We start from the raw sequence: 19,338 nt of genomic DNA on the forward strand, positions 1-19,338 counted from the left end.
CATCAAACCCCCCTCCCCTGCCACATGTTTGTGAGCATCACATGAAGCCACCTGGGTGCTCTCTCCTGGAAATGTGCATCCCTTCCTTCTCCCTGCCTCACTGTCCCACTAACCTACTTACCAGGGTAGCTGTTTACATTTAAATTAATTATAATGAAGTCAAGTTACAAATGGAGTTCTTTAGTTGTTCAGTAGCAGGTATGAATAGAGGCAAGCGTCCTCCAACTCTGTAGGAAGTTCTATGGATGCGACACTGCGTGGAGCACTGCACAGTTTCTTCTAGAGCTTTTCTGCTGTAGCTTGTTATCCCTCTCCAGACCTCCTCTTCTCCATGAGAGTACAGTTCACCATCACAGGCTGGGGTTGTGGCTTTGGAGCTGGACAGACCTCCGCCCAGCCTTGCTATGTAGAAATGATGTGAGCTTTTGTGAGTGAAATTACTTCTTGGAGACTCACTGTCCTCATCCAGAGAATATGAATTATTCTACTGTGTAATGGGTAGTGGTAAAGATGAAAGGAGAGATGGTATTGTGCAGGGTGCATAGAGAAGTCCCTCTGCAGAGCCAGTGCTGAAGTATGTGTAGCTAAATCACACATTTGAAAAAGGTGTTTTGAGCTAGTCATGTGGTCCAGGTGGTATTCTTAGAACTGTAGATGCAAAAATGAGCAAGACAGACAAAATCCCTGCCTGGTTCAATGAAGCTTCCACTTTTGGAGATGTGAGTTAGGTGCTTACTAGTGCCAAGGAGGAAAAAAAAGCAGGGGAGGGGAATTGGGACTGTGTATATGTAGGGGCATGTGGAACTGGCCAGGGACGTTCTCATGGAAGGGAGGACATTGGGATAAAGGCCTGAAGGAATGAGAAAGTCTTTAGAGATTTCTTGTACTCCCACTCTGGGCACGGAAGGTCCAGGCTCTTTGGCAGTCAGATACGACCTGACACTGAGGGCCTGTGAGGTTCTGGAGCAGAGGGCTTCATGGGGACACTTGGGTGCCCCTGAGACAATGGCTGGATGGGGAAGTGCTAGAGGTCGTGTCCTTAACGGCCATCGAGGTCGGAATCTTGAGAAGAGAATCCAGGAGGGCCAGAGTGGCAAAGGAAGGCTCCTAACCTTGTCCTCTTGCTGGTGAGGCCCCGTGGCTTCCTTCGGTTAATTAATCTGTGTACTATGTCTCCCCTGGGCTTGAGATCCAAAGAGGTGTGCGGTCCTGGTGGAGTCAGGGCCTGGTCCAGTGTGGTGCTGCGTCCTTGACAGGCCCTCCACTCTTACCTGCCATCCGCTAGCTCTGCCTGGTGGCCTGGAGACCCTGTGTCCAGGCCGCGTCTCCAGCGCCCATGATGTCCCTCCACCTCCCAACTGCCTGTCCCTAGAAGCAGCCTTTGGGCTGCCGTCTCTGCTTACCCATTAAAATAACAGCACGGTGAGCATAGACTGTGTGTGGGGAAGTGTGCCAGCTTCTACTAGAGAGAGAAGCTTCTAGAGCTTCTACTCAGAGCAGCAGCCGAACATCTTAAGTGTGTGTGGTACAGGCCGGAGGCTGCACAGGTTTCGTTGGAGGGGAAGATCAGGAGGTCAGTTTGGGACTTATGGGAACGGAGACATCTGTCATAGAGTCAGCAGAAGATGCTGAGGAGCTGGATGCAGACATCTGGGTTTGGGAGTGGGGCCTGGGCTTGAGGTATGAGTGTGGAGTTGTCTAAGGGCACATGTCACTTCATGCCCTCACACAGGCTGTGTGTCTGGAGAACAGGAGAGCAGAGGCCCTGGTGGAGCCCTCTCAGGCTGGCAGGGGAGGTGAGGCCAGTCCCAGGGAGCCTGAGAATTGGTGTCTGAAAGCCCCTTGAGGACAGCTTGTCGAAGAGGACAGGCAGTCCACAGGGCCCCACAGTGACCCACAGGGCAGGGGCCTGACCAGCGCACCCAGCAACAAGCAGGCCTTTGGTGACCTCCAAGGGAGAAGTTTCAGTGAAATGGTGGAGGCCGAAAGTTTCCAGGAGTAGGTTCACAGCCTGCTGGGGGCAGGAAAACTGGGAGTGGCCAGCATAGGCTGCTCTTTGAGGATGTGAGCTATAAAGGGGCTAAAGAAATGCAGTGTGGTTTCACTGGAAAAGTGGGGGCAAGAGAAGGGATTTTGAGAGAGATGAATGAGCTGTCAACTTGCTGGCATGCTGATGGAGACGATGCAGCATGCGCACGGAGGTGAGGGCCGCTGAAATAGTCCTTGAGTGGCCAAGGGGAGACTGATGCTCAAAGACGTTCTAACTTGCCTAAGATCACGCAGCAAGGAAGTGACAGGCTCTGAAGCCTGCTTTCTGCGCCAACGTGTGCTGCTAAGTCCACCCCCAACCCCCACTGCCCACAAAGTACTGAGATGCTAAGGTCACCTTCTCTTTTCACAGCATCTGTATTAGAGTCTCCCCAACACCATGCCTTGGGGTGGCCCAGGTGGGCTCTGCTGCCTGTCTCAAGGACTGAACAGTGCTGAAGAACACAATGCACATGTCCCTTTTCCACTGTGTGCATTCACCTTCCCTGGGGTGGGCGGGGGTGGGGGGGAGTGTGTTTGCAAACACATGTTACTGTCAGTGAGCTTTCCCCGAGGGAGGCAGTGGTTCTGCCTGGGGTTGGGCCCACTTGCCAACCCCCCAGTTTAGGGCAGGTTCCTTCCCGCCTCAGCAGGCAACACTTCCAACACAAAGTGGGGCTTGATGGATGTCATTGACCCTGAGAGGAGGGGAAGCTATTGTATGAGGACTTTTCTTGCAGAGAAATGGAGACATGTGCATGCAGTGGCATTAAGAATTATTGAGCTGCCCAGGCAGCTCAGTAGGTTAGGTGGCTAACTCTTGGTTTTGGCTCAGGTCGTGTTCTCAGGTCATGAGATCCAGCCCCCTGTGGGGCTCTGCCACTCAGCTCAGCGGGGAGTCTGCTTGGGATTCTCTCTCTCTCCCTTTGCTCCTCCCCCAGCTCTTTCGCTCTCTTTAAAATAAATAAATCTTAAAAGGAACAAAAAAGGATTAGAACTCATATTTCTTGAGAGATTAGGTACGTCTGGAAAATAGAGCTGGGGTTTTAACCTTAATGATCAAATATGATCCTCAGAACAGCATCTTGAAGTGCGTAGTCTTATTATTTCCGATTTCCAGATGGGAAAATGGAGCCTGAGCAGCTAGCTCGTAGTCACATTGCTCCTGAGTAATGCCCTTTGGCTGGAACTTGGCTCTGAACCCTGTGCTTGGCCTCTTGACCCTGCACCTAATGGGGTAGGAGGGAACTCACATAAAGAACTTCCTCTGGACTGTTTTGATATCTCCTTATGGGGATGTGCAGAGTCCCTCTGCCCCGTCCCCTCTCGTGGGTAACCTACTTGTTTCTCATCTTGCCCCAGTAATGCCACATTCCCTGAAGCAGAGTCTGTGGGTCAAAGGGCATGTTCATTTGTAATTTTGAGAGAGAACAGAAGCTGCACCAATTCCTATCCCCAGTTGCAATGAGAGATTGCCCGTGTCTCTACACCTTTGCCAAAAATGTGTTATTAAACTAGAATCTACACAGAAAAAGGTGTTTCTGTGGAATTACCTTATCTGAGTGAGATTGTATAGGTTTCTTCCTGTTTAAGAGACATTTGCATAACCTATTTCTATGAATTTCTTGTTCATACTAATTGCGGACTTAAAAAATTGGGTTGTTCGTCTTTTTTTTTTTAAGATTTTATTTATTTATTCATGAGGGACACACACACACACACACACACAGAGGCAGAGACACAGGCAGAGGGAGAAGCAGGCTCAGCATGCAGGGAGCATGATGTGGGACTTGATCCCAGGACTCTGATCACGCCCTGAGCCAAAGGCAGATGCTCAACTGCTGAGCCACCCAGGTGTCCCAAGCCAATATTATTTAAAAAAATTTTTTTTAAAGATTTATTCATTTATTTATGATAGACATAGAAAGAAAGAGAGAGGCAGAGACACGGGAGGAGGGAGAAGCAGGCTCCACGCTAGGAGCCCGACGCGGGACTCGATCCTGGGACCCCAGGACCACGCCCCGGGCCAAAGGCAGGCGCCAAACCGCCGAGCCACCCAGGGATCCCCGCCAATATTATTTTAAAAGATTATTCTTTTTTTGATGGCTTAAAGAGCTTTTTACATTTAAATATTTAGTCCATTTTGAATTTATCATACACTAAGGCATGGGGTGTGGCTCTTTGTTTCCCCAGTTATGTAATATAATGTCCCTTTACAGTTTATTGAATAATCCACTTTCCCCCCATTGGTTTTATTTTATTCATTTAGATGGGGGAAGGGCAGAGAATACGAAGCAGACTCCGTGCTGAGTGCAGTGCCCAATCTCATGACCCTGAGAGCATGACCTGACTAGGCCCTAACCCACTGAGCCACCCAGGCACCCCTCTCCCACTGATGTAAAAAGCCACCTTTCAAATCAACCAAATTCTAAAATGTTCGGGTTGATACTGCTTCTCAGCATAGTGAGTAGTGAATAGTAGCATATGTTCTGAGGCCTGGGTTTGAATCTTCCTCTCCCCTCATTAGTGGGATCGCCAGCCTCCTCCCCTGGAAGGCTGACTGTGGGGAGGCGCAGGCTGGGATACAGGAGTGCTTGGAATAAGACCTGTATTCAGCCAGTGCTCAGACTGAGCTACTTGTTAGAGATTGTGGTAAGATACACATCAAATGTATCATCTTAGCCATTTCAAATGTGCAGTTCATGAGTGCAGACTAGGCGATTCTTGGTCATTGTCATTTCTGAACCATTTCTCATTTTCTCCATGCTGTAGTCTCTGTAGCAGCACCACGCTGCTTTCACAAAGGCAACCCTAACACCTGCTTTAAGGTTTGGTCGGCTCATTCCTGCCTCCTTCCTCTGCTTCCTCGGAATCGCCCTAGCTGCTCTTGCTGACTTTTCCTTTGGAATCAGATTGTCTAGTCCCCAAAAATTCCTGTTGGTATTTTTACCAGGATTAGGTAAAAGTTGGAGAATGGTGTTGGGAGCATTCACAATGCTGAGTCTTCCTGTCATAGAGTGTAGTAGGGCAGGGACCTGCCTAGTGCCCGCCTGGGAATGGCTCCTTCTGGGCCACAGGGTGTGCTGGACCAACCAGTGAGGTGCATGGGTGTGTGTGCACGCGGCTGTGCGTGTGCAGGTACGTGTGTGTGCACGGATGCATTCAGGTGAGTATGTGCTCAGGTCCTAGACCTAGCTCAGGCAGCTATGGGACTGCAGTCGCCGACTTTAGGGCCTCCATAATAATGCGCGTGCTGGTGCACACCCACAGATGAGAGTGCTCAGCGTAAATGTGCAGCTGGATGAATTTTCCCAAAACGCATGCCCATGTGAGCGTGACTCGTATGAGGAGAACACCATCAGCCTCCGTGCTGCCCCACCACTCTGTGGCTCCTCAAATCCTTAGCTTCCTCAGGTCTGGAGGGGTAGGCTGTGGGGATGGTTTGGGATGGGGGAGCACCCAGCAGCACCTTCGCAGGGTGGGGCTGCAGGAGGACACCCCCCCCACCCCGGGCTGAGTTCAGGGACCAGAATGGCTGTGCTCTGGAAACACCAGCCAAGGGCTAGATGCGAATAGGGTGTGAGCTCCAGTCCAGTCCCGGCCACGCCTCCTGGGGCACCTGGCCCCAGGAGGCTTGCTGCAGCCCCCGGGGAGCCCCCTGCCCAGCACCCTGGCGCAGTCCCTTTCTGGCCTTAGGCAGTGCCAATCTCAGTGGGCCTCTGGGGCAGTTGAACCATTTGCCCTCCTTCCGTATCTCTTCCTCTATTTAGGTGATAATCTCTGGGAGGTGACCAGGCCAGACGTCTGGGGTTGACCCAGCAGGTTACCTCGGAGGCCGCCAGGGCAGGATTCCATGTTTCTCTCTTGAGTTGGTCACCGCACGGATCCATGAGCTGCGTCCAGCACCTCATCTGTAGCCAGAGGAGCCTCCTCTCCCCAAGTAGGGCGTAGTCCGTGGTGCGGAGCCAAGGTAAACACCAGCTCTGCCAAACACAAGACAAATACAAGCAGGTACAGCACCGTAAACACGAGAGAGCAGGGGTGAGGCTGCTGGCAGGGGTCAGGGTCTGGAGGTGCTGGGAAGAGGCAGGAGGGGGTGAGCTGAGTTAGAGAAGGCGGCAGGGCCTCAGAGCCTGCAGCCTGGCCTCTCCTTGGGGCCTGGGGATGTTAAGTGTTTAGGCATGTGAATGGGTGACCTGGTGAGAGCAGGAGTGTGTGTGTGGGTCTCACAAAGTGGTGCCCTCGGGAAGGTCAGGGTTCTTGGTCCCTGACTCCTGTTCGAGCCCCCAGGCACTATTCTAGGTGGCAGGATGCCTGAGGAGGCCTCTTGCCCTGACCCCTCACAGCTTGGACTCCCTCCCACCAGCCTCTGTGTTGGGTGGAGAGGCAGAAGGGCAGGAAGAGACAGGTGGTGGGCAGCTCGGGGGAGGGGGAGCTGGGGGGAGGCCAGAGAGGCACCTGCCCCAGGGGAGAGAGAGGCACTTGGCCAGACGTCCCTGGAGCCGTCCAGACCCCTGCCCTCACCAGCTATTTGAATTTGGCAAGTTCCTGAACTGATCTGAACTCGTGTTGCTCCAATGGTGCCATGGGACGAGCTTCCCTTCCTAGCAGGGTGGTTGTGAGGAGGGGCAGGTTCATGGGTGCATCACTGGGGGTGCTAAGTGCTCATGGTTGTTGATGAGCATTGTGACGACAACACAGAAATCAGGAAACGTGTTTCAGCTGGTAGGTGCAGAGCCCTGGCCATCTTCTAGGTTCCTGGGACTCAATTATGCGTCTGGACTGTGGTACTCACATTCTTCGGGACACTTCTCAGCAGCCACTCCCTTCAATTCAGGGCCCCTATTGCTGAGAAGGGACCTGGTTTCTCTGTCATCCCTTCTGAGATCCTGGGCCTCTGCAACCCGAGAGGTTAGATTCCATCCTGTACTGCCAGCTGGCCTGTCAGCCAGACCTGAGTCCCTCAGAAACCGGGGCTGTGGCATTGGCAGGTGTGCACGAAGCATGTGTCCTCAGTGGCAGCGTGCAGGGCCACTGGTTCACTGCTTACATAAGTGGGGCCAGGCAGCTGGGCTGGTTTTTGCTGGCAAGGGCAACGGCAGCTGAAACTGAATTGAGAAATATGTCTCTGTGTGCGTGTTTTTCTGATTATTGACATTTGCAAGTTTACTTGAAGAGGAAAAAAAGTAGAAAAGCAGCAAAGCTGTTTTGGTTTCTGGCACCCGACCTGAGGTCCAGAAAGGGGAGGGGCCCTGTTTCCCAGAGCTATGTGTGGGGCCCCCGGCAGTGTGGCGCCCCAGGGCCCCAGAGACCGAGATCTCTTGGGCCTGCAGGGCCCACAGGGGTGGGACTGGCTGCCAGGGGCTACTAGGACCTGGATTCGCTTCCTCTCCAGGAAGAGGAGGCAGGGAGGCTGTGGGACTTGCCCTCACTTAGAGCTTTCCAGGGAGAGGAACTGCATTCGTTGGAGGGCCTGGCATGTGGCTGTCACCTGTCTCCAAACCAAAGTTGTCAGCTGTTAGGATAGTAAACCTCTTGATCAATTACATGTTTTGAAGCTGGTATTGTCTGAGGTAAACAGACATGGATGGCCTTCCTGCCTTCAGGGCTGACGCCTCTGACTCTGTGTGGTAAGATGCCAGAGGAGGGAACTTGGGCAGTAGGCACCATGGTCTGAACACTCCCTTCCCAGAGAGCCGGGCTCAGGCGACAGCTCCGTGAAGGGCCCCAGGTGCCCGTGAACTGTTGGTGAGACCAGGAGTGGATTCGGGTCTCCTGTTTCTTCCATGCCAGGCTGTCCCTGCTCTTAGATGTGTGCTTCACGGCAGGCATTAGGCCCGCAGACCAGACACACCCAGTGCACCGGCGTTCAGGGAGGAGGCATTGGGACGTTTGTTTGAAGGAGTGGTCACTTGCCTGATTTCAGTTCCAAGTGAGGTGCCCCAGTCTTCACAGGAAACTGAGGTGCCGCTGTCCTGCTTCTGACGTTGGCTGTGGGGAGCACAGACGAGGCTCCTGGTCCTGGGTGGCTCTTTCCACTCTCCTGCCTTCAGGGCCCTCATACCGGCACCTGGGGGACAGCTGGTTCATGGTCAGGGTGACTGGAGTATAAGCAGAAGGAAGGCAGTCGTGGCTCCTGTAGGGACTGGGGTTGCAGGCACTGGGCCTCTGCTCTGTGCAGGTCTCATCCATTAGGACCCTAGCTGTCCCCCTCAGGGGGGCTTGCACTTTCTGCGCCTCCCCTGGTCAGACCTCTGACTCAGACCTCCTCCCTGAACCCCGCAGTATGTCGGGGACTTCTATGTCAGAACGGCCTGTGTTATGGGCAGTTTTAAGCTCCCTGCAGAGTTTTGTGGAGGTTGAAGATTGCAGTGTGGGCAGGGAGGGAGAGGAGTACATTGTGACGAGCACCAGCAATTCTCCCCAAAGTGAGGTCAAAACCCTGAAATTCTTCACGGGTGACAAGCCGGCCCCCAAACGGCTAAGCAGCTGCTCCTGGTGCAGGGCTGACGCGGGTAGGGTGGCCCCTTTCCTGCTGCTCCCATGGCCCAGCGTGGGACATTGGGCACTGAGCTGCCCCTGGAGAACTCAGGAGCACTGCTCGGCCATGGGGTCTCTTCCCTCTGGCCCTCCACACCCCCACCCCAGGAGACCCGCTTCGGGAGGGTCCTGGCTGCTCAGGGGAGGTGAGGCTGCTGGGGAGGAGCCTGGATGGGCCAGCAGGGCTGGGGGCCGGGCCTGTAGAGCCCAGACCCCAGGGGAGGGCAGACCCGCTCTGACCTGGAAGGTGCTGGTCTAAGGAGACGCGCTAACCCTCCCGGGGCCCCTACCTGCCTTGTACTCTGCCCATCTCCTCCTTCCTGCTGACAGACCCAGATGGCTTCTTTGTTTTAAATACACATGTGTCTTGGTTCTAACGTTAATACAGCTTATAGAAAATCCAAAAACTGAAGGAGGAGGAAGAGAAAGACTCAGCTCTTGTCCCACCCCCTGGAGAGGCGGGCAGAGCTGCCAGGATGGATCTGGGCACATCACTTCCTCCCTTCAAAGAGGTGCCCTGAGGCCCTGGCACAGCCACGCGGGTGTCGTGGGCACTGGCTCAGAGACCCGTCAGGAGCAGGGGTGAGTGGGTGGCTGGTGCAGAGGGACAGCCCTACCTGCTCTGGCTTTGGCACGATTCTTTTCTTGTGGTTTTTTTCTCTCTGAGTATTTGACTAGTCTGCATATGGTGCTTTTAGAAGGTCTAGAAGAAACATAGTTTGCACATTAAAAAAAATTTTTTTTTGGAGTAACTTCTGTGCTCGACATGTGGCTTGAACCCATGACCCTGAGATCAAGAGTTGTGTGCTGTACTGACCGAGCCAGCCAGGCGCCCCTAGAAGAAACATATTTTGAAGAAGGGCTGGGACAGGCAAGTTGCCAATGGGTGGTTGATAATTAATCATTCCCGGTTAAAAAAAAATAGTGACTCAGTTTTAAAGGTTCAGAAAACCATTACTCAAGCTCCTTGGCAGAGGGAGTGGCCATCACAGCAGCTCTGCTTTTGTGGATGAGAAAAAAAGCCTTTTTATTTGCTATTTCTCTAAGCTGCCCCAGTGCTTTGGCCATTGTGAGAGTTGGGAAGGAACGGCCACCACTGTTGCTCAGGCTGGTGCTGCACACTGCGCGAGCTTCCGTCTGACCCTGGGGGAGGTGAAGTGACCAGACAAGTGGACGCAGAAGAGAGGGTTCCCTCTGGCTCCTGGCTCACAGGTTCTTTCTGCAGCACCTCCTGTTGTGACTGGCTCCTCTGGACTGCAGTGTTGGCTGTGCACTCCATGGCAGCCGCAGGACCTCTGTGTCATCTGTGACAAGCCCGCTGGCGGGTTTCAGGGTGGAGGCCCTGTCCCTCTGGGAGGACGTAAAACACATCTTAAGCGCGTACTGAGTTCTTTGATGAGCACTAGCAGAAGCTCACTGTCTCATAGTCATGCTTGGGGATGGGGATAGTGCCCTGTGAAAGTGTCCAAGGATGAGGCACTCATGGTCCTTGACCTCTACGTGGGCCTTCATGCAACTTGCCTGTGTCTGTCGGGTATCGGTGCCTTGTGAATTCTGATTTCCACGCATTAGCCAATGGGAAGATCTTCATGCACCACACCCACCAGCAGACAGTCCTCTTTGGCAGTATTTCCATCTTTGTTCTTACCGTGTTGGTAATTTGTGCTTGAGCTTGACCTCATGTTAAGTTTTATCCTTATAGCTGCTTTATCAAGTGGAAAATTGAAAAGTAGAAATATGGATATGGTCATCAGAGGTGTTAGGGGGGTAAACATAAAATCTGGGGAAAAAAAGGTTGAAAGACAGGGGCATGTGGCCACTCTGTCAGTAGACCATGTGACTTGATCTCAGGGTTGTGAGTTCAAGCCTCACCTTGGGTGTAGATATTAATTAAAAATAAAATCTTAAAGAGAGAGAGAGAGAGGAGCATTGGATGGGTCTTCTAAACATAGCCTCATTCAGGCACATATGGAAATTGTTCTGTGGACTGGACTTGCCCATTGGGTGCCCCTGGGCTTGTGCACGCTAGACTGTGTATTCAGCCATGAAAGAAGAGGACAAGTGTGACAGGCACACACTCAGACTAGCAGTCGTGCTCCAGGAAAGTCTTGGGCAAATGACCAAGAGCCATGCTCTTTGATGCAGCAGAGCTCCTGAAGCCACCCAAACCTGCCTCTGCAGAATCACATCAGTGCTCGGCAACTGAACTGCAGCTGCATGGGGATGAGTCACAGATACACCATGAGTGATGAGAGCACGTTCCAGCAGACCCTCAGCAAACTTCTTATAGAAAGCCCCCAAATCAGCCAAGGCCAAGAAGGAATTCAGGATCTGTGCGTCATGAGCCTGTTTTTAAAAGTAAAGGAGTGTTGCCCCCGAGATATAACTCCACGAAGGCAGGGAGGCTCTGGATTAGTGGTCGTGCTAAGGTCCAGGGGCATCTCATGCTTCTTAAAGTTTTTGTATTTGCATATGTTACCGTGTGTGTTTTCAGTACATCCCAGGATGTTTAAAACAGTACCTGAAATCCTAGAAATATATTATTGAGGATCCCATGTGGAAGGGGTGCTGTAATTAGGGCTTTTTGGAAAGCCCCTTGGGCAGAGATGCACCCTCCATGGACTTGGGCTTCCAGGGCTGGGATATGTCCCCGTTCTGCAGTGGTGTGTGGTCTTCTGTCCTGCAGACAGGATCTTTCTGCTGCCTGACTGCTTGGTCCTCCTCATGGGTACGTGGCTCTGGGGGCCTTCTCAGATATTTGTGGAATATAGGACAGAGGGAGGAGAAGTCAAGGCAAAAGGGTCAGAACTTGCCACATGGGCCCTCTGCACAGTGAGATGCAGCTGCTTTTCTCACCTGGAGTCCACGGCTCTGGAATGAAGAAGTCCCACGATGACCGGTAGCAGCCTGCCCCTTGCCACCAGCCTCAGGGCAGAGATTGCTCCCAGTGGTCAGGTGAGGGAGTCACTGGAAGGCGGTTCACGGTGTCCTGGTCTCTGGACTGTGCCCTGCAGTCACTCTGAGGGTGCTGTCTTCCTGGAACTCCCTGGCCCTTAGTCCCTCTGAGGCCACTGTGGGTGTGCTGTGATGTCAGAACCTGTCCTCCCAAGCAGGAGGCTCTGCAGGTCGGGGACACACATGCTGGCCCTCTAGGCCCTGGAGCATGGAAGACAGTGAGGTCCAGTTGCTTCTGGGATTTTCTGAAATCTTTGGCCAGGTTTACTGCTGCTGCTGTCTAATAAGCAGTCGTACATTTGGTTTGAAGGTCCAAGTGTGCTTACTATGAAAACTGGCAGTTTCCTGGCTCCGGTTCCCTTAGCTGCTTGGACTAATTTAATTAATTGGTTAGACTAATTTTATCTCAAATTCTATGACTGTATTAAACCTATACTAAAAAAAGTTTACCTGTTCCTTTACATTTCAGTATTCCTTTCCTTGAGTAGCACATACATGATTATTTTCGTGGGTAAGGGAGCACATTTGTTCTTTTTTACCTTCGAGTTTGCTCCCTGGAATAAAAACAGCATCTCCCTATGTGGTTGCATAGAGAGGTGTGCAGCCAGCTTACAGGTGATCTTGGGCAGCTCTCCCAAAACCTCTGTGTCTTGGTTACTGTCTGTGAAATGGACCACCCACTCTCGAGACCCAGGTGTTCCGAGACTCCTCATGTATCCCGCGTCTTGTGAGCACCCTCACCATGGGTACCTGGTATTTCTGTCACTAACCTGTCAGATGCTGGCTGGGCCCCTGTCATGTGCCAGGCAGTGGTCTAGATGCTGAAATGTTAACAGAACAAAACAGTGTCAACGCTTGTAGCATCAGAGTCTTGAAGAGAAGGCAGATACAGACTCAGTAACCACATGGCAGTGTGTGGTGGGTGAGGAAGATGGCACCTGCCCAGGCCTAATCCAGCCTGGGGCGAGGGAAGGCCTCAGGGAGGGGGTATGGAGGTGTGACCTGAAATCAGAGGGTGTGTGGGGTGGAGGAGGGGCTCTGTCCCTTCTGAGGGGACTGTGGAGAGATGAGCCTGCAAGTGCTGGGGGTGCCTCACACTCAGAATTCATGCTATGAACAGTGCAGACCCCCAAGGGGTTTCTTTTTAATTTTTTTAAATTAATTTTTATTTACTTATACATTTTTACAAGAGTTTATTTATGTATTAGAGAGAGTGCTTGTACACACATATGGGCCAGCAGAGGGACAGAGGAAAAAGCAGATTCCTGCTGAGCAGGGAGCCCAACATGGGATTTAACATGTCAGGACCCCGTGACAATGACCTGAGCTGAAGGCAGACACTCAACCACTGAGCCCCCCAGGTGTCCCAAAGGTTTTCTTTTTTTGTTTTTTAAGATTTTATTTATTTATTCATTAGAGACACTGAGAGAGAGAGAGGCAGAGACACAGGCAGAGGGAGAAGCAGGCCTCCCTGCAAGGAGCCTCAGTCCCAGGACCCCAGGATCACGCCCTGAGCCAAAGGCAGATGCTCAACTGCTGAGCCACCCAGGCGTGCCCCCCAAAGGTTTTCTAATCAGAGGATCAGGTGGCCAGGGGCGGCTTCCGGAGGCCCCTGGGGAGGCCATTGCTGCCACGATCTGGTCAAGGAGGTGAGGAGGCGGAGGAGGCTGTGGAGGCTGTGGCCAGGCCAGTGGATCAGTGGATGGACTTGAGAGATGTGTAGTTCTGACAGCCCTCCCCCCACCCCGATGTCTTCCCACCAGAGGTGATGAGCGGTGTGGTAACCAGCCTGCCTGGGGCCAGTGTGACCCTGACGTGCCCAGGCGGGGAGCCAGAAGACAATGGCACTGTTCAGTGGCTGCTGCAGAATCTTGTGGACGACTCCTATCTGGGCAGCAGGGCTGCTGTGGGGAGGACTCTGCTTCTGAGATCTGTGCAGCTCAGCGACTCCGGAAACTATTCGTGTTACCAGGACGGCCGCCTGGCTGGAACTGTGCGTCTGCTGGTGGATGGTGAGTTGTGTGCTCAGAGTGCTGGGAGACAGGTCCCAGATGTCCTAGAAACCCTGTTGTTTCCTTGGCCCGACAAATTCTGGGAAAGATCCACTGGCCTCTGCCAGCGTGGGAGATGGGAGGCTCCCCTGGGTGGGGGCATCTGGCTGACCTGGCCCCTCCCTGCCCTGGCCTGAGTGCTTAGGGCTGAGGCCTGGGGTCCCAGCCTGAGGCCTAGATTTGAGTGCTGTCCTTTACGGCTCAGTCCGGGGGCCCGGTGCCCTTGCTGGTGAATATGGTCAGTGTGGGATGGAGTGGGTGTGAGTGGGCTGGGGGCTGAGGGACGGGCTCCCGTCATGCCAGGTCTGCTCCCCCTTTAGCCCCTCCCGAGGAGCCCCAGCTCGCCTGCTTCCGAAAGAGTCCCCTGAGCATGGTATTCTGTGAGTGGAGTCCTCGGCACCCTCCCTCCCCAAAGACCAGAGCCACGTTACTGGTGAGGAAGTTGTGAGTATCCGGGCTGGGCTCCTGCACTGAGGGGGACGGGCTGGCCGGCCGATGGTTCCCCGACTCTGTCCTGGGAGCATGGGGGGGCTGGCCAGTGCTGCGTGTAGGGCCCTGAGAGCCTTGGGGAGCAGGCGTTGTGTTCCTTGTGCAGCAGATGGCAAAGCTGAGGTCGAGCCAGCAAGCAAGTAGCTTGCCCTAAGGTGGCCCTGCTTGCCAGTGGCTCTGCTAGGACTCAGCTCCCAGTGTGCCTGATTGCATTCCAAACGCCAGGTTTGGGGTGTTGCTCTGAAGGAGACACATGTCCCTGGGAGGGGCAGGGAGAGCTGCTAGCTCCTCACAAGTCTTTCCTCAGGCTCCTCCCACTAGATGGGCCCTGAGAGGAGGGGGCCGTGGGGGAGGCACAGCCAGCCTAGGGGGAGCTCCGGAGGCTCCACCAGCAGATGGGAGAGGCCAGAGCCAGAGCGCAGGGCCCCTTAGTCTGGGGGTTCCTGCTGGCGTTTGAGCTGTTGGTCATTAGGGTGTCAAAAAATCTGAGCAGTGACTTCAGCAGGGGCTGGGTTTCCACCCATGTGTCTGTGGAGAGTGGTCGGGCACTAATATGAAAGTCTTGGTCTCCGTGCACAGCTGTGTAGACTATCCGTCTGCAAACGGCACAGCTGCCCAGAGGGAGGACTGCAAAACCCCACAATCCCACAGCTGAGTTGTGGGTGTGACTGGGGCCTGGAGAGTGCTCCTCCCTAGATAGGACGTTTTGCCCAGGCTGGCAGCTGCCTAGGCCGGCCCAGGAAGCTGGTTCAGGTGTTGCTGGAACCTGCATACTTCAAGTGCTGGCTCCCACCTGCCTGGTGAATGGTGGGGCCAGTGGAAGGGAGTCAGGAGCAGCCAAAGCCCGTGGGGGCTCATCAGGCCCCCGGGCGAGGTGTGCGCACACATTTATACCCTGGGCCCAGGTGCCGGGTGGTCAGCGGTGCCCAGGGATGGCCACTTACCAGGACTGCGGGAGAGATACCACCCTCGGGCCCTACACGGTGGTGGTGGGGGGCTGCTTCTCCATGTCAGGTGGGGTGGAATCCTGGATGGTGGTGGGGTGCGGGGGGGCTCTCAGTCCCGCTGGGGGCAGTGCAGCAGGCTTCCCAGAAAGAGTTTGTTCTGGGCCTGGGGTCTGAACCTGAATCAGCAGTGATCTGTCCTCCGGCAGCAAGACGAGTGGCTGCTGGCACCTCGTGTGCCCACACTTGTCCTACGTGGATGACGTCTCAGGCTTCCAGGCCAGGTGTGACCGTGTGTGACTCACCCACTCAGCAGTCTTGATGGGCTCCTGGGCCGGAAACGCTGCCTCCTCCTTGGGAAATGGGAAGTGCAGTGCCTGCAAGCCCAGGTCCCCAGGCTGTCCCTGTCACCAAAGAGCAAGTCTGTTTGCTTGGAGGTTTGAGGCTGGGCTGGGGCCTTTCCTGGCGTGTGCTGCCCCCCCGCCCAATGCCTCCAGGGCCCAGTGAGTCTTTTAGCTCAGGGTTTTGAGCTGCCCTACCAAGAGCTACCCTGGATGTCTCGCTCAGTTTCCACTTGATCCTAACAAAGCCCGGCGAGGTGGGCATCAGCCAGCCTGTCCCTGTCCTGTGTCCACAGTCGGGGCCGCCCAGTAGGAGATTCCCAGGAGCCATGCCCTTATGCTCAGGGGCCCCAGAAGTTCTCTTGCCAGCTGGCCGTCCCCGAGGGAGACAACTCCTTGTATGTCGTGTCCTTGTGCGTCACCAACAGCGCTGGGAGCAGGTCCAGCACTCCACAAACATTTGAGGGCTACGGAATCCGTGAGTGAGCTCCTCTGGAAGCCCCCCCCCGCCCCCACTGCTCCATGCCCCATCCCTTCTGACCCAGGGCCCTGCAGAGACCTCCTGGGGGGTAAGGGGTGCCTCTTGCGAGGTTTGATGAGCTGCTGCCTTTTGGGGTTTACTGGCCAGAGGCCTGACTGGTGGATGAAGGTGGGGGAGATGGCCTGGATGCCAGAGGTGGGGGGGGGTGGGGTAGTCCTGGCTGATTTGGGGGAGCTTGCCCAGCCCACACATGCTGCTGCATGAGAGCGTGTTCTCTTGGCCCACAGTTCAGCCTGACCCGCCTGTCAACATCACCGTCACTGCCGTGGACAGGAACCCCCGCTGGCTCAGGGTCTCCTGGCAAGACCCTCCTTCCTGGAATTCCTATTTCTACAGGCTACAGTTTGAACTCCGGTACCGGGCTGAAAGGTCAAAGACGTTCACAATGTTGATGGTAAGTTCTTCCTTTACTTCTGCAGCTTGGTACTCAGGGGTGGCAGGAAAGGTACTGGAAAGAAACCAGGATTTGGGTGCCACTCTGTGCCTTGTGCCAGAGCAGCCTTAGGGTAGCCTCTGAATTTTTCTAAGCCTTATTGTCTCATTTCTCAAACGGGACTGAGGACGTTGGGCCCCTCATCTTCGCAGGCCTGGATGGAGGACAAGTGTGATGCAGGGGCAGGTGGGCCACGCATGTGTTGAGGGTGTGGTCCATCCCCTACCTCCCCCACTCCCCAAACCCCCCACCCCCGCCCCCATGCACCGGGGGTGGGGCATCCCACTCTGAGCCTCTGGAGCATCTCACTGTAGCCTGGTCACTCAGGCACTCAAGGGAGGATGCGGCCTAAGGGCAGGGCTGGCCCGGGGGGCACCTGTGTCTCTGCAAAGGGACCTGACCAGAGCCCCCAGGCCTTACCCCGACTCCTCGTGGCCCTCCCAACCTCAGATCAAGGAGTTCCAGCATCACTGCATCATCCATGACGCCTGGAGGGGCATGAGGCACGTGGTGCAGCTTCGGGCCCGAGAGGAGTTTGGGCATGGTTCCTGGAGTGCGTGGAGCCAGGAGGCAGTGGGCACCCCCTGGACAGGTACCGTGAGGGGCGCGGGGGGCTGTGTGAGCTCTGGTGACATCCCGGTTACCTCCTGCTGTGCAGCAAGTCACCCCGAAATTGGACATCCTTCAGGATTGTGGAAGGCCGGCCCCCAGGCGCTCCTGTGCCGGCTCTGTCTCGGTGGGCAGTGTATCCCTGTGGCCTCCTGTGGCCTCCCCAGCCTCCCCTTCCCGCTGCTCATGCAGGCGCAGGTGGCAAGCTCACCCTGCAGCTGGATGGAGGCCACAAAGAACCTGTAGCTGTATTTAGTGTGCCGCAGTGACTGACATCGCTTATTTTTAGAAAGACGTTAAAGGCAATAAGGATTGCCTTTGGGGAATTATTGAAATCACCATGCTTGTTATCCCACAAATGTATGAAAAATAACTATTGTCAGTGTCTTCACCTGTAGAACAGCAGGGAGAACATCTTAGCATGTGGCTTTCCTCTTTCTGAGTATGGTTGTGTGTATGGAGAACACAGTGAGCCTTCGCCTGTCATTAGTTTTGGAAAATGTACTGTTTAGCAACAGCATGATTAATATGTGTGTGTGTGTGTGTGTGTGTGTGTTTAACTGCTGAAATTTTTATCAAGTTAGTACAATCTTATGGCCCAGAAGCAGAGAAGGGTTTATAATAACAGCATCGCTCGTCCTGGCCCTTCCCATTTCCAGGCCTGCTTTCCAGAGGAAGCTATTTCTAATTCTTCTCGTGCTGCCTCCTGACCAGCAATCTAACATGGCTGTTTTACATTTTTCCTGAGAAAAGTTTGAGGCATCTCTTGATCCCTTCCTATGAAAGCTTAGGATTTAGCAGACCCGGACCAGGTAAAGGAACTTCTGGATTACAGTGCAGAGGGTGGCCATCCAGTCTCTGGTTGAATGCTTCCATAGACAGAGAGCTTACTACTCACTCTAGCAGCCAGCCCATCCCGTGGTTCCCAATGTTGGCATCATAGAATGGCTTCCAGGCTGCCTTCAGTGTCACATCTATGTAGCCCAGCGACAGGATTGAACCACAGGGTTGTTATTATCAGGCAATTTAAAAAAGAGAGTAAAGTACCCATGTATTGAGTACATGTGGATAAAAAGGAAAAGACAGAAATAAAACCAACCACCCAGGTCCATCTGGGCCTGCCCCTTCTCCCACTCTGCCCCCCAGGGGAGGCCCAGGTTAGGGAGACTTGCCATTGGTTGCCCATGAGGTCCAGTGCAGGCTCATGTCTCTCCTGGTCCTTTACTTGCTGCTGTCCATTGAGAGCAGGATGCAGGTTCCTTTTTTTTTTTTAATACTTTTTTTAAATTTTTATTTATTTATGATAGTCACAGAGAGAGAGAGAGAGAGAGAGGCAGAGACACAGGCAGAGGGAGAAGCAGGCTCCATGCACCGGGAGCCTGATGTGGGATTCAATCCTGGGTCTCCAGGATCACGCCCTGGGCCAAAGGCAGGCACCAAACCACTGTGCCACCCAGGGATCCCAGGATGCAGGTTTCTATTGGACCCTCTTCTCAAAAGCTTACTTCTTGTGAAGGCCCGGACAGGAAGGAAGGCCAAGCTACCCTGTCTTACTTGGGGAGACCATTTCAGTAAATCGTGATACCCCTCAGGCCAGATTGTGTTGACCTGTCCATGATTTTCTTTGATTTGTATACACTTTGAGCCAAAACATGCTCATTGTGTGACTGTGGCCTTGGCAGCCTGTGCGAGGGGAGACAGTTATTTACAATGTTGTGCAGAGAAAATGTTCCAGATACAGGCTGACCTGTTTACCTTGTATCCCAACCACTGCATTTAGAAGGTCACAAAAAGCTTTAAGAAACCCTGTTTTGTTAGAAAGTCCTTTCTTTTTTAAAATGCCTAATTGTGGTAAAATACCATTGTAACCATCCTTAAGTGTATGTTCAGTGGCATTAGGTGTATTAGCACTTTAGTGCAGCTATCCAGCACCCACTCCTGGGACTCTTCATCTTGAACCTTTGTCCCCATTAAACTCGAGCGCCCCCAGCCCTGGGGACCGCCACCTACTCTGTGGGTTTCCTCCTTGTGGAGGAGGAAAGTGTGGAAGTGCTATCAAGTAGGATCTGTCTTTTTTAGGGACTGGTGTGTTTCTCGTAGCATGATGCCCTCGAGCTTCATCCGTGCTGCAGCTCATGTCAAAGCTTCTGTCCTCTTGAAGGCTGACCACTATTTGTTATGTGACTGGGCCACATTTTGCTTATCCATTTGCCTGTGGACAGACACTTGGGTTGTGTCCACCTCTTAGTGGCCATGGAGGATGCTGCAGTGAATGTCGCTGTGTGCATATCTGTTTGGGTCCCAGCTTTCAGTTCTTTTGTGTAAACACCCAGAAGTGGAACTGCTACATTGTACAGTAGTTCTGTTTTTAATTTTTGGAGGAACCACTGCACTGTTTTCCACGGTG

The 19,338-nt window shown here is 53.7% G+C and overlaps 1 protein-coding gene across 7 annotated transcripts in view; it reads left to right on the forward strand.

Moving 5' to 3' along the window:
• The window catches only part of IL6R (interleukin 6 receptor), a 42,444-nt gene that overhangs the window by 2,735 nt on the left and 20,371 nt on the right, over nt 1–19,338 (forward strand). For 5 of the 7 annotated variants that reach the window (XR_013381565.1, XM_077900842.1, XM_077900837.1 and 2 more), the window contains exons 2-6: nt 13,287–13,535; nt 13,895–14,018; nt 15,645–15,826; nt 16,117–16,283; nt 16,773–16,914. Coding sequence is in view for 6 of the 7 variants with exons in the window: in XM_077900842.1 (XP_077756968.1) it covers nt 13,287–13,535; nt 13,895–14,018; nt 15,645–15,826; nt 16,117–16,283; nt 16,773–16,914 (864 nt within the window). In the remaining variant the exon portion in view is untranslated. Of the gene's footprint in view, nt 1–5,831; nt 5,999–12,940; nt 13,173–13,286; nt 13,536–13,894; nt 14,019–15,644; nt 15,827–16,116; nt 16,284–16,772; nt 16,915–19,338 lie in introns of those variants that run through there. The other 2 variants (XM_077900838.1, XM_077900839.1) reach the window with 2 other exon arrangements.

The sequence above is a fragment of the Canis aureus genome, chromosome 6 (assembly GCF_053574225.1).
Source record: "Canis aureus isolate CA01 chromosome 6, VMU_Caureus_v.1.0, whole genome shotgun sequence".
In the NCBI taxonomy this organism is placed as follows: Eukaryota; Metazoa; Chordata; class Mammalia; order Carnivora; family Canidae; genus Canis; species Canis aureus.